Source organism: Haliotis rufescens, unplaced genomic scaffold, assembly GCF_023055435.1.
Source record: "Haliotis rufescens isolate VD_foot unplaced genomic scaffold, xgHalRufe1.0.p SCAF_1, whole genome shotgun sequence".
Lineage (NCBI taxonomy): Eukaryota > Metazoa > Mollusca > Gastropoda > Lepetellida > Haliotidae > Haliotis > Haliotis rufescens.
Genome location: NW_025963779.1, coordinates 2,195,489 through 2,210,970, shown reverse-complemented (window position 1 = coordinate 2,210,970; position 15,482 = coordinate 2,195,489). Strand labels below are relative to the sequence as shown.

General features: G+C 42.6%; 1 protein-coding gene across 1 annotated transcript in view; it reads left to right on the top strand.

Moving 5' to 3' along the window:
- The window catches only part of LOC124147034, a 91,655-nt gene extending 76,795 nt beyond the window's left edge, over window positions 1-14,860 (top strand). Inside the window, exons 10-16 of the mRNA XM_046517636.2 lie at window positions 128-257; window positions 3,033-3,234; window positions 7,072-7,242; window positions 8,155-8,328; window positions 8,767-8,949; window positions 11,451-11,613; window positions 12,762-14,860. Of these exons, the coding sequence (XP_046373592.2) occupies window positions 128-257; window positions 3,033-3,234; window positions 7,072-7,242; window positions 8,155-8,328; window positions 8,767-8,949; window positions 11,451-11,613; window positions 12,762-12,874 (1,136 nt within the window). The 3' untranslated portion in view covers window positions 12,875-14,860. The remainder of the gene's footprint in view (window positions 1-127; window positions 258-3,032; window positions 3,235-7,071; window positions 7,243-8,154; window positions 8,329-8,766; window positions 8,950-11,450; window positions 11,614-12,761) is intronic.
- Window positions 14,861-15,482: the final 622 nt, after the last annotated feature.

Genomic DNA, 15,482 nt, shown 5'->3' with positions numbered 1-15,482 from the left:
GGGGACATAAACCCGACCCGTAAAGTTGAAACTGTTTCTAACGCTTTCTCCTCCTCCTTCCCCTTCTCCACCTCCTCCTCCGCCTCCTCCTCATCCGCCTGTACTGGTGATTGTGTGAATGTTCCAGGTGTGCAACAGACTGTCGTAGTGTGTGTGAACACCAGGAACCAGGCGGTAGTCACAGATGAGAACTGTGCCCGGCTGCACAAACCCGCCCCGACAGCAGTCACCTGCAACACTAGACCCTGTCCAGCAAGGTAAGGCCATGTTCAACACTAGACTGTGTACAGCAAGGTAAGGCCACCTGCAACACTAGACTGTGTACAGCAAGGTAAGGTCACCTGCAACACTAGACTGCGTACAGCAAGGTAAGGCCACCTGCAACACTAGACTGCGTACAGCAAGGTAAGGCCACCTGCAACGCTAGACTGCGTACAGCAAGGTAAGGCCACCTGCAACACTAGACTGCGTACAGCAAGGTAAGGCCACCTGCAACACTAGACTGTGTACAGCAAGGTAAGGCCACCTGCAACACTAGACTGCGTACAGCAAGGTAAGGCCACCTGCAACACTAGACTGCGTACAGCAAGGTAAGGCCACCTGCAACACTAGACTGCGTACAGCAAGGTAAGGCCACCTCCAACACTAGACTGCGTACAGCAGGGTAGGCAAGGTGTACTCAACATGTGTGGTTTCTACTGTTGGACCAAGACCTTGAATAACGAGATTATTTCAATTATGTGTATTCAACCGTGGACAAATTCTTTATATTATTGCTGGAGGCGGTCAGGGAAAGTATTCTGTAGATTTATGTAGGCTAAGGGTTTTTTGGTTTGTTGAGGAAAATTAAAATGAAGAGACGAGTGCACAGAATTCCAACTCACACAATTTAAGTTTATGACTTAAATATTCTATGTTTGGAAAAGAATAACTTTATATATTCCCGAGCGACACATGTTGGCACATATAGCATTCCACCATGGCTTCCGCCATCCAATGTTTCCTATGTTCTTGTCGTTCCTCCACACAGTGTGTGTCTTGCTTCTCAAGAAGACATTCTTCTAAATCTCTGGAACTACAAAAACTGTTCAGGATGTGTGATGACGTTTATTTAGGCTGACAGCTTTAATATTGTGGAAGGTGTTAATGCCGCCGGTCCTTCACTCATGTGAGTGTAGCATCCCAGACATGTGCATCATGATGACAGCTCAACTGGCAGCCTGAGTTACTGTGGACAGGAACAGGAGCACATATGACATTTCCATCATGGATGGGTTCCATCACGTCACAAATGAACAAACCATGAACCAATCATGCTGGATGTCACGTCCGTTCATGGAAGATTGCCTTTCGTGATGGTTGTTCTGCTATAGTATGTATGTATGTTGAGATCACAAATATGCTCCTTATCTATTGACCATCTACAGTAGAATGTCTTTTCTGAACTTTTTCAGATTCAATGGTGCAAAGTTCGAATCTCTTTGGGTCAATGTTGCTTAGCCTGTTTGAGATCTACCTGCATAAGTGATCGAGGGTTATGATAGTTGGTCATAGGAACTGTGAGGCTTGTGCTTCAAGTGAGCTGTGGTTTTACATTTCAAATATCCTCAAACAATATGAAAGGACTTTTCCAAAATATTGAATTGTGTTTAGGAATGCTTGTTAATAGAAACATGGTACAGACGTATTCAGTGGTTTGTATATTTGTTTGTATGAAGACAATTCTTTACCTTCCGTGACTAGTACATTCAGACATACATCTAGCTTCATGGATTCACCCGTGTCGCTCTGTTGTCTGTGTTGTCAGGTGTGATGATGCTATCACATAGCGATGACAGTCCCCCTTACCCCCTGATTAATGTGAGAGGTATATCAGTTCACCGCGTCTGTGGCAGTTGCACACGGTGATTCTCCGTACTGCCGTCTGGCCACCAGCAGGACAGGGGACAGAACATGATCACATAATTATACCTAGCGGGCCTCGTGTGTTACATTCTTGTTGGAATTAAACTGCGGTCGTTTTACCTTGAAATAACATTACCCGGACCGCCATGGGATGGCATGTGGGAGATGGCCCTGCACTATCATCTGATAGCCTGACACATCCCCTTATCCCAAGAAAACCAGGTTCAGTTTGTTATGTCCGAAATGCGTTATTTATTTGAACCAGTACGTCAAGCTCTATCCCCTGAGGAGTATTAATCTGGTGCAATTATAGCAGACATTCGTAAACGTCTAAAACCTGCATCACTTGGGGATTTCCTCCCACGTCAATCTGACACACTCTGATATAACTGAAGTGCCGTTCAAAGCGGTGTTTAAGGCTGTTCACTTCAACCTGAATGTACTCTTTAGTTGTACAGCTGTCATACTTCGCCTTTGTTGAGGCAAAACCTTCCTGTTTAACCTGATAGCTCTGCTGGAAACCAGGTAAATAGAATTGTCAATGCAAGAGAATAACAAGCCCAGATTTTCTGCAGAAACAGATTTCACTGCGAAAAGGGTAAGGAACTGTTGAAATTATATAAATTGACAACCAGGTGTTCGCGAAAAGGGTAAACATGTCCCGCCATGCCGTTAGCACCGCCATTCGTACAATTCGCATAAAACAGTAAGTATTTACTGCCTGACCCAGCAGTACTAGTGCCATGCGACGTCAGCCTTCAAACAAACCAGACAATCAGGTGATCAATGAACCAGAAAATCCAGTGACACGAGAAGAAAATTACTGATTTTCTTGACACTAATATAAACGGTATGTTAATTTTGAATTAGGTCTGGGCTTGATTGTAAATGGATAATAAGGTATGTGACATAAGGACATGGAACTATGAAGGTATCTTCTTAAGATTCTTAAATGAGTTTGATAAAGCGTAATAGAAAACAGACACGTTATCTGGGCGACTTTAGCGTGACATCCTGCTCAGGTGGTTGATATAGTAAACAGGTGGAGTCACCTCATAGCGACGTGTAGTTCACCAGTGTAGTTCTCCATGGTGATGTGCGTCCTTCATATTCTGTTGGTCTTTCAGCTGGGAGTCATCACAATGGAGCACTTGCACCACCACCTGTGGCCCGGGAACCCAGACTCGAACCGCCACCTGCAAGTCGCGTGTGTCCGCTACCCTCAACCTCACCATGCCCGACAACTCCTGTAGCGCCCAGAGGCCAGCAACTGCACAGACGTGCGAGATCACCGCGTGCTACCTGTGGATCACAGGCAACTGGAGCAAGGTTAGACATCAAACGGTTGATTATACATGTGAAAATAGTATGAACATCTGTATCACGCTGATTCCACGCAGCGCCATAGAGCCTACAAATTCCATCTAAGTCAGCGAATCAGTGTTCTTTTTATTCTCAGCTCTCTGAGGAGTATTTGGTAGGTGGTTACCCCAGGAGGAGGGGCATTGTCACCCGATGGCTATGCTCATTAGGTAGCTATTTGTGTTACATGTGATTAAGTGCTTGTGTACCTATTTCAGGCGTGTAAATGGACAAGTAGTCTTGAAACGTTATCTAAAATAGAAATCTGAAATCCTGAACATTGGACTTGATTCAGGTATTTGATGGTTTTCCAGCTTTTCACTGCTCTGACTGACGTTCAAATAGGAAATGAACACTTCACAAAGCTATCAGACGCCGATTTATATCGCTGTGATGCAGTGTCAGTTAGACTTGCTCCAAGGCTGTACTGAAAGATAAGTCCATGGAAGTGTTGTAATTCTTTCCTCCTAATATGCAAGTCCAGATGTGTGGACAGTAGGACTCATGTCTCTTATAGGGACCACTTGTTCTTCTTATTTACATTATCTAGAAATTATGATTAACTAAGTATTGCCTTAGAGACTTGTGCAAGTCTAAGTGTCTGTGTCAGCAGTAGTGTCAGTGATGCGTCTTCAAACTACTATCTTACCATGTTGTCTGCGAGCAGGGTTCCTCCATTTGCCATCAGCTTCAAATATGTATTCATGACATTCCTCCCATCAGCAACAGGCTGGTATTCTATTTGAATAAGACGGTGTTATGGACCTAAACATCCACAACATAACACATACATATCTGCTGTCAACGACGTTAATGTCGAGAGCGATAGATGAGTGCTGCATCATTCAGTGATCCCCGTTACCTCCAGAGTAACAATGTATGGAGGAAGATGCAGCTGCAGCACACTCCACAGTCACCGTGTACCATGTCTATGTGTAACAGCGTGAGGTAATTACCAAGAACAGGCTTGGTGATGGAATGGAATCTTTGGCAATGGTAAAGTGGCGTTCTCTGTGAGACATGCCGCGAGGGTCTCCGAGTCCGCTCAGTCGCGGTGTACAGTTGGGACAACAAGTTTTGGGCATAAAAAAATAGTTCGTCTTCAATGATTGCGACACTTTAACCCTGTCAGGGTTACTCAAGACGTGATTTACAGTTATGTAACATTGCAATTTCTTTATCCGTGGGAACACTTCAAGTATGTGCTTTAAAAAATGTCAACGGCGCTGAAAACCGTTATTTCGGGGTTGTTTCCACATTCTTGCAATACTATCGCATTGGTATTTCAAACTTCGGTTTAAATTTATTGTATTCCAGAGGGGCTACGATATATATTATTCTGTTTGTGTCTGCTGCATGTAAAAAACAATTTCAAACAGATACTTCCAAATCCCCAAGCAGAACGTTCCCCTGGTTATTACTGCACCGTTTTAACCCTGGAATTTGGAATTTCCTTGAATATGGTTTATCCCCTCTTTGCCGTAACCCGCAAACACTTCCAGATTGTGTTTTGAATGAAGACGAGGTTCTGATTAACTGTCGGGAGTTAAAGGGACACGGCTGACCTAGTTCGAATCCCTGAATTGTCGTGGTTAGAATTCTTGGTTTGCCAGCACCCTACCAGCACCATTACGTCCGCGTTGGCTTCACCAAAGACCTGTCACACTATGACATTTGACTGAAATAATGTTCGAAATGGCGTTTGACCAACTGACTTGCAGCGCTCCTAGCTTACTGTATCGCCGGTCATCGACATGGACATGCCGTACTCAGCCCTTTTCTCATCCCTGGTTGGCCACACTGCAAACCCCGGCGTGATTCTTGAACATATTTTGACACATACTTTGTTTTTAGAAAACTTTGTTTTTTGAGCGTTTACTTTTCCAAGTTGCAAAGAGAAGCGTTTCTTTGACGACCACCCGGCGTGTAGACGAACCATGACACATCCTCGAATGAGATACAAAAACATGCTGAAGATAACTCTAAGATTGTTTTCTGAGACAGAAAACCCTGACATAACAAAATGTGATACCGTTTTGGCAGTCATTTATACCGTGGGTGTCTCGGTTGGACAAAAAACAGCAGCCATGTTGCATGACGTTACAGGACGTAGTATTGGATCTGTGAGTAATATCTACACATCGCTGCACCGCGTTATCACGTGCGACATCAACACCGACTGTCGCTGAACGCTAAACACGGTGAGATTGTGCATGTATGTCAGGCATGCGGTGACACAGAGAAATCAACTAAACCCTTGATAATAGGTTTGGGGGAACAGGTTTCTTTGACAGATGCCTTTTGTCCAACTGTCGGGCTGTTTGTATATTGAGTTTCCTTTTGAAGCTTAATGTCGCCAAGAGTGATTTAAGCTGAACGTTATCAAATCACCATTGTTTCATGCATAATGAGCAATTATCGTAAACTCGTTAACGGTTTGGTTTTTTTACCATTGGAAAGTTGTCAAATAGTGTAAGCTATTTGGCATTCCAGCGATATATTTTTTAACATATGTCTATATTTTTGAATATATGTAATGTCATGCCGAGACCAGTAATATGGTAAACCAGATGTTTTAACATAACATGGGCTATAGGGAGCTGCGTTATGATGTGTGTTTGGGTTTTTTGAAATAATTCGGTCGTGTTTATTATACAGCCTCGACACATGCAGTTTACAAGTCCTTACTGCAAGGACATGATGCTATAAACAAGCACTGGCAGAACGTAAGCGTCCCATTTCCAGTCTCCGTCTTACTCATGGGGAAGTCCGCAGTGCACAACGGTGGCGTGACATGGTCGCCATTGCGGGTGCAAATATCACGGCCGCACCAATGATGTATGGCTTGAATATGTTTCTGAAATACATGTGTTGTCTGTTAGTGTAAGATCCGCGGGGTGGGTGTCACGGGCAGGTGTACTCTCTCCCAGCTGTATCACGGCGTGTCTGGCAAGTCCTAGACGTATACCACTGGTTGAGTTAGGTTCATGATCAGGACCTGCCCGGGATTCGAACCCACGACCGTCGACCAAGGCTTAGTGTCCCATCATACAAAGGAATTTATTAGGGTTATGTTTAGTTTCAGTTTATCTTCTACATTTCAAGAAAAATATCAAACACACCGTCGTTATGTCATTCTTCTCTCAATATTTGTGCATTTTGCACTGTATGTAATAAGCATCATCTTGGTCACTCAAAATGATTTTGGTTCTTCCTTATCGTCCTTGTTTTGTGTTTGCGTGTATTTTTTGTATTTTTGGTTGGGTTTGGTTGGGTTTTTTTGTTGTTTTTTTTTGGGGGGGGGTTAGGGGTGGGGGTGGGGGTAGATGATGGGAATGTATGATCCTGTCACAAATGATTGGTAAACAGTAATTACTTCTCTCCTATCTTTAAAAAAAACACTCATATATCGCAGTAGCCTCTGCTAAGAAAATAGTTCAAATTGCCAAATCTTTCAAATCCTCATTTGCAATAAGGTCCCCAAACCAAACAGTCAATTTGTCATCGCCTTCAACTATCTGTCTTATTAGATTCTCAAGTCGGTGGGACAGCTTAGTTAAAGCGTTGGGCTCGTCGAACTGAAGGCCAGCGGTTGATCCCCACTTTGGGTCCACTTTGTGAAGTTCATTTACCCCGCCGTGATTGTGCTGGAATATTGCTAAGTGGGGTGTAAAACCTAACTCACTCACTCAGTTCACTGGGTTCTTCGCGAGGGGCGCCTTTACCCAAAAGCCGGCGGCGTAGAAGCCCCCAAGACGTGATGTTCTTTTGGCTGCCATTACCTGATGTCATTCTCACCCACAGTGTTCAAGTCGTTGTGGGCAGGGAAGGAGACAGAGAGAAGTCACGTGCACGGACGCAGCAGGAACTGTCGTGACCTCTCAACTCTGCACGGTACTCAAACCAGCCAATCAGGAGAACTGTAACATGGGGAGCTGCGGCAAGGGCTGGTACTCCACTCAATGGCCAGAAGAGGTAGGCGAGTTGTGTCTACGTTGTGTTCCTACAGGTTACATGTTTCCCATAGGCTTCCATACTAAACGTTATATATTTTTCTAAAATAACTAAGCATTCAACGGCTATTACCTGTACATGAATGACAATGTGGCCTTAGAGAAGCAATAAAATTCAAAAGAATGACTACCTATACAGCTCCTTGTCCGGGTACAGGAAGTAAAACACACCATCCCCCATTAACTAACCAGATGTCACTTGCTTGAAAATGTCTGTGGTCACATTCAGCATAAGTCATCATGTTGCAAACATTCAGCACTAAATATAGAAAAAACATGGTCAGTTATTTGATGGCATGTAAAAGTCGACCTTGGCCACGCCAACATATGAAAGAACGATGTGCAATTAACTAGTAAATATAGTAAAAATTGTGAAGTACTTTCCTGTAAAGATGTTCGTGTTAAAGCAATTAGATAAACATTTGATGAGAAAAACTAAAAACAACAGCTGAACATGTATATTCTTGTTCAGGGGTCTATATTTTCGGCTTATACTGGACGGCAGGTCTTGCGCATACAGGAGAAAGTCAACGGCTAGTTTATAAATCAGTAGCAGATGCTAGTTTTAGCAAACCTAACAACAAACGTAACTGTTCTACATACAGAGGTGTTTACTCCACCTGTGAATTCTCCTAGAAACTGTTACATGTACAGGGGTTACAGAGTCACGGGGGGGGGGGGGGAGCCTGGGTGTAGCAGCGTTACAGCTGGGTTTGATCCCCAATGGGAACATCACGTGGACCCCATTCTTGAATTCCACCGTTTGATACGCACCTGGGTGGAATAAAGCGGCGTAAAATTCTACTCATTCATTCCCTGCACTAATGACCTAGTTTCATGGGGTGCTCGTCGTGACACGTCTGTCGGTTTGCAGTGTCCGGTGTCGTGTGGGGAGGGCACGATGAAGAGGAAGACGATGTGTGCAGGCGAGAAGGGCGTGGCCCTGGACACTGACCGCTGCGACCAACTGGACAAGCCCCGTGTAGAGAAGACATGTAAAGTGGACACACCGTGCGGGGGCAACTGGTTCGTCGGGGAGTGGTCAAAGGTACTCACAGTGTTTTAATCAAGAAAATACGTTCAAATGTATTGTACTCCATGTTGTATTCGAACTCAATTCTCGAGGGGCGATGGGTGTAGCCTGTGGTGGTTAAAATGTTCGTTCGTCACGCCGAAGACCCGGGTTTGATTCCCCACATGGGTACAATGTGTGAAGCCCATTTCAAGTGTCCCCTGACGTGATATTGCTTGAATATTGCTAAAAGCGGCGTAAAACAATACTAACTCACTCACTCATTCAATTCTCGATATCTCCTTATGCCATGTAATTTTACGGACACAGTGGATTGTCTCGAGTTTCTGATAACACGATATTCGCTGGTGTATATATTGCAAGTGTAGCTCGTGATTTGCAGCGTTTATATTTTTTAGAATATTCTTCTACTTTTGTATTTGAGAAATGACTTACATGTATGTCCCCTTTCAGTGTAACGGGACATGTGGGTACGCCGTCAGATCACGTGACGTGGCGTGCGTCAAGAACCTGCCTGGAGGCGTTCTGGCGGTGGTGACGGAAGATAACTGTAAGGGCAAGGAGAAGCCCGAAACTGGGGAGGAATGCCAGTTGCCGGAATGTCATCCCGAGTGGTACATGACGTCATGGGCAGAGGTAGGAGTTTCACCCGCTCATCTAAGTATCTGCCCCTCGTTCTGCTAATCATCTCTCCTTTGTTCGGCTTATTATCTGCCCCTTTTTCGGCTAATTATCTGCCCCTTTTTGGGTTAATTATCTGCCCCTTGTTCGGCTAATTATCTGCCCCTTGTTCGGCTAATTATCTGCCCCATGTTTGGCTAATTGTTTAGAATTGACATTCATTGTCTGGTTCTCCTGCCCGTGGAACGCTGTGTTGGTGATGAGAGTGAGAGAGTGATAGTAGTTTAGACATACCATGTGCTTGACAGCATAGCGGGATTAGAACCAACGACCAGCACATCCTGGTATGACTAAGAGAAAACAAATGTTTGAGACCACTAGACCACCGGTGTCCCTCTAGTAGTGAGCGGGCCTGTTGTGACCAAGATCTCCTGACTCGGGTAAAGGAAGCAAAAGCAGTACTGGGTTTAATTCACAAAACCATTGAGATCAACGAATAAATTGATATGTGTTAAAAACTATGTCCTTAATTAAAGTAAAAATAAGTACTCATTTTGAGAAAATCTTGTGGACAATTTATACCACAGCGTCACATATACATAGGTTGAATAGCTTCAGTTGCATATACACCATAATACACTGCTGACAGCCCGGAATGGCTTTAGTTCTGTGTCTGTGGAGGATACAGCAATATGGTGGTGTCGTGGGATGTTTGACCCGTGAAGATCCGGGGTAGAATAGGTCTTCAGCAACCCATTCTTGCTGTAAAAGGAGACTATGCTTGTCGAAAGAGGCGACTAACGGGTTCGGTTGAACAGTCTCGCTGACTTGGTTGATGCATGTCATTGCATCCAAGTTGCGTGGATCGGTGCTCATGATGTCAATCACTGGAATGTCTGGCCCAGACTCGATTATTTACAGACTGCTATCATATAGCTGGAATATTGCTGAGTGCGGCGTTAAACAACAAACAAACAACTAAACAAACTCTCTTAGGAGAACAATCAACATCTGCATGCTCCACACCGAGTTTGTCGCGTACATCTGTAAATACATACACTGAAGTCTGTCACCAGCCTGCCCATATATGAAAGTCCCTACACCTTAGTGACAATACCATGACGTAACACGTGATCTTTGCAATACAAAAGGAAAACCCGTAATATGAAAGTAAATTATTCCCCGCGAGACTTCCCTCAGTTCACCGACATCAAAAGACTGTCAGGTGGTCCATATGGGGGACAACAATCCTTTACAGATTTCCTCTCTTAAAATGTTGACACAATTGGTCAGATTTCCTCCCACGACACGCGCACACGTTAACGACACACACATAACTATGACACACAATGTGGTCGCCGGCGTATCAATGTGAGACAGGGTTGAGTCACGTGACTTCGTGTTTCTCTACGAGCCCTTGTTTCCTGACGAAGGACGAACACCTCTCCAACGTTTCAAGACATTCGACTTCCATTACACAGTGAAAATAAGTTGTGAGTGATCCCCCGCAGATCTTCTGTCATTTGATAAACACTGGATGTCGCCATTCGTCCTGGGGCTCACAATTTGTTGTAAGGGGAGTAGATGAAGACGTATTAAACACCCCTCTTTGTCTCCATAACTCAGTATTGCCATCCATCCCACCCAAACGGCCACGTATATTGGTTAATGTTCCAGCTTGCTGGTGCCCTGCAGGGCTCACCATAAACCCAGCTGCAGCTAAAGACAAGGTGACCTGTCAAAACAAATAGCAATGGCGTTTAATGCTTGCTCGTCAAATTCTGTATTCTGACAAATCATTTTTCATATTGATTCAAGGCTGACTTTCAGAATAAAAAAACGGTAAATCTGATTGATTTTTTGCACGCGTCACATCAAAGTTTGAATGGAAGCGTAATTGAAAACGGCCATTAACATTTTCCTTTAGTGTCCAGGACTTGGACATGTTCAGCCGATGTCCCGTTATAGAACCACTTTTATCTGCTTATAAAGCAATTAACTACATCTTTTATGAATGTTCGATAATCATAACGTGGTTGTTCAGCCAAAGTCCTTGTGTGACCTTGGCGACATTCTTCAGTTTCACCTTCAACATAAACAAGTTGCAAGTCCTTGGTTTCAAGCGGACAGACGTTGAGGGTTATAAGTTATTCGTACAACAGTCTTGTGTGTTGGAATGTTCTATCTGATCTAAGTGGGTGCAGAGCCCAAAGTGCAGTACCTCGTCAGCCAGATGCCGTTTACGTCCGATACCCAACCGACAAAAGCATTAATATTCTTGTAAACACATTACCAGCGTATATTTACTGACACAGAATGGTTTTAGCTGGTTCACTTCTAATTTTAATTCACAACCGTGTTTGACATTTAAAGGTTCTTTAACTGCCTCAGGATGTCATCAATATCTTGCTTTACAATTTGGGGCTTTCATGAAGTATTTATGGATCCTCCCTCGAGGAGTTGTCTGATCAAATACAAGCTTCATGTTCTCAGTCCATTGTAACCTCTATTTGCAGTGTTCGAAGTCGTGTGGAACTGGCTACAGGACGCGGGAGGTCAAGTGTCTGGATCCCAACCAACAGCCAAGTGCAGAGTGCCCTGCAAGGTCCAAGCCTAGAACACGAGAGCCATGCAACACTCAGTCGTGTGTAGCAAGACCAAAACCTACCAGCAAAACAGGTGGGGTGGCGTTAAGTACAATCTGGCAATGAGCTGTCTTTGCACTGTCAGTGTGTATTTCATATTTTGAGCTGAACTAGGCTTCTACAGTAAATCGAGGTTAACTATGTTTGACATAAAAAAGTTTTCTCCGAAATCAATTTACTATTACTGTCACATCTTCATTTCAAGCTGGACACAGCAAGACTATTGCCTGTTTGTTTATAGAAAGGGTTGTGTACTTTTATAATCTATTCATCTATTCCTTCTACCAAACGTAAACTAATTTATCTGTTTATCTTTCACAAGATTCCTGTACCGATTCAATCTAAGCAAGACTTAATTTACCTGTTTATCTTTCACAAGATTCCTGTACCGATTCCATCTAAGCAAGACTTAATTTACCTGTTTATCTTTCACAAGATTCCTGTACCGATTCCATCTAAGCAAGACTTAATTTACCTGTCTATCTTTCACAAGATTCCTGTACCGATTCCATCTAAGCAAGACTTAATTTACCTGTTTATCTTTCACAAGATTCCTGTACCGATTCCATCTAAGCAAGACTTAATTTACCTGTTTATCTTTCACAAGATTCCTGAACCGATTCAATCTCAGCAAGACTTAATTTATCTGTTTATCTTTCACAAGATTCCTTTACCGATTCCATCTCAGCAACACTTAATTTATCTGTTTATCTTTCACAAGATTCCTGTACCGATTCCATTTCAGCAAGACTTAATTTATCTATTAATCTTTCACAAGATTCCTGTACCGATTCCATCTAAGCAAGACTTAATTTACCTGTTTATCTTTCACAAGATTTCTGTACCGATTCCATCTCAGCAAGACTTAATTTCCTGTTTATCTTTCACAAGATTGCTTTGCAGACCATTCAAATGACATCCCTAATGGCTTTGCCACTGAAGCTGTTAGCCGTACCCTTTACACTTAAGACACTGCTTATTACTGTCTACAAACTGAAATGTTGGACGAATGATGTTGGATGATAAATAAAACTCACCCTCGTGTCTTTTGTTATCAAATACATCAACACTCGTTGATATATTTGATATCAAAAGACACCCGAGTGAGATTTTCTATATCTTTCACAAGATCTCTGTACCGATTCCATCTAAGCAAGACCAAATTTCCTGTTTAACTTCCAGGAGGTGCCTGTACCGATTCCTTCTCGCAGTGCCAGCTGGTGAAGAAGGCAAGGCTTTGCAGATATGGATATTACGCCAAAATGTGCTGCCTCTCCTGTTCCAACGAAACATGAGAACCTTCAGAGTACATCGTGCTGCCTATATATACTGACTGACAGTGCAAGGGACACGTAGGAGAAAGGGTGTGCTGGTGACACTATATAGTGCTATACTGAGACATACGGTGCTCTGTAGGACGGTCCAGGATACCTTATACACGTGGTCCGTCAACACAGTGTGAAGTCATCATGGACATCTTGTTTTTGAACATGCCTGGTCTTCATAAATACTTCTTTACTCCAATAGATTTCTATGTAATTCATCCGCAGACTGCGTTCTGGAGGTGAACAATATTTACGACACACGTGTTTTTAACTGTGATCTGGTGTCAGCTGACGTTTAGGGGGAGTGTTCGGGAGTCCTCGCTGGAAGGGCCTGACGTGTCAGTTGTGTGCTTGAGATCAGGCAACCAGTGAAATGAGTGGAATCACTGCATTTATGTTCCTCGACCAATGTTTTGTACATACGAGCTAATGTTATTAAGTTTGCATGGATTTGCCTCGCTATAGCCATATGTTTCTAAGTGCCATAATATAGCTATGCACAGGCCACGCGATTTGGTAGAAATATAAACCAATTAATGAAGACGAAGTTGGTCACGTGAATCTGATTCCGGTAAAAACCTAATATACTGATGATCAAAAGTTAAGCAGCGACTGAGTTAACATTGAAAACCGTTTTATATAATATGATAATTGAAAAATTTCATGTATATTGAATTTAATAAAAAGTTACACTTAAGTACATTTCCGAACTAAGTTATAAAACTAAAATTCTGACCAGATTCTGTTTGATAGTGATGACAATTGGATGCGAGGCAGCTGCGCTTTCGATCCAAGTCCATTGGGAGAACATATCAATGGATGCAATCGTCACCTTGTTCCCTAAGTTCCACTGGGAATGTCACATAACCAGGATCTATCATACACCGTAAGGCCTACATTACTAGGTATAACAAAGTAACGGGGTAGTCTCAACTTCTGCCACATTTCCCTTTATAATTTTACTGAATTTACATTTACTGCCATTTGCTGAGGATTTCACAACCATTTTCACAAATGAAATGCCACGTGCACGGTTGATTAGCCTGTGGTCATCAGTATATGCTTCAGATTAAGTTGTACTCAATCTTAAGATGTACTCAGTGTCAAGTTGTACTCATTAATGTTTTATTAACTACATCTTCGCTTTGAAGTGCCGAGCCCTGAATAGAACATTACTACACATACGCAGGGTAGGCTACCCATTTGGGATGTGGTGCTAGGTGGTATTTTAACTTAATCCCATGATGCAGTGCATATTCCGCTTCCTGTCTGTGATAACCTTAGATAATCTTAAGAGCTCTACCTTGCATGTACCCATTGTCATCAACTAGGACGACTGATGACGGTTCTGGAGAGGTGAAGGTCTTCTTTAACAACCACAGGTACAAGCCATAACGGCGACCTCAACTCATGTCTCTCATTTAAATACACATTTCGTGGACCAATTTAAAAATTAAATATTTTGATTGTAATATCCAGAGATCTTGTCTGACGTTTGTATTCAAATACTTATTTTATCAAGATATTACAGGAAAGTAAATTAACACCAAGAATGATATGCTCTCACAAAAGAGATGTTAAGTCATTCGTCGGGATACAGGGGATGTGTGTTTATCGGGACTGAGTGTAACATTTCACATTTGCACAATTTAATTTTCTTAATATTCAATCCGACAGTTACAGATTACTGACATGTGCATGTTCTGTCATTATATCTCTCTACACTCAGATTTTGAAGATTTGTACATGTGTTGTAAATACTATTATGACACAGTTAGTGTGTTGCTGACGCCAGACATGGATCACAAGACCAGTGAAACATGTCTACAGGCCCGATTATATGTAAGGAGATTTGGCATTAGTCTGTACAATTGTGTAACATAGCCAATGTGCATATTAGTTAACTGCAATTCTGCTTATTTTGAGTCCGAATAAAATATGTCGATTTTTAGATTATTTACAGATTTGTTGTTTTGGGCGAGATTGCAGTGTCTGGAGTTTTTAATGGAGGTTTGTATTGATTTTGGGGGAAAACTTTGTCGCTTTTATTTATCTTCAGTGTATATATGTAGCCTCCCCTTCATGAGCTATTATCGCAAATCCGGAGACGTTTTCTTGCCCGATGTTTCATGTATAAACAGTGTTAAATACTGGCATTTGGAGTCTGATTAGAGTCACAGGCACTTCGAAGACAATGGTTTGAGTTCGTGTCTTAGTATCAATGTACAAGGACTAACTAGATCCGGAAACGTCGTTGTCGTTTACTCCATGCAGACTACGTATACTGCAAACAATGACAAAAGATAATTCAGATAAACTGCAAGACTGATGTCAGTTTAGCTGGAAGCGCTCATAAATCTCAAACACATCTGAACTATTTAACATTGGGGCCTTTCATACAACGTTAAATCGATTTGAGTAGATGGCATTATAGATTAGAAATGTTGGCTTTGATTCCTACATGGGTACATAATGCTCACTTCTGATGTCCCCTGTCGTGATATTGATGGATTATTGCTAAAGGCGGCGTGACGCCATACACTCTCACTCACTAACTCACTCAGCTTCGATGAAGGCT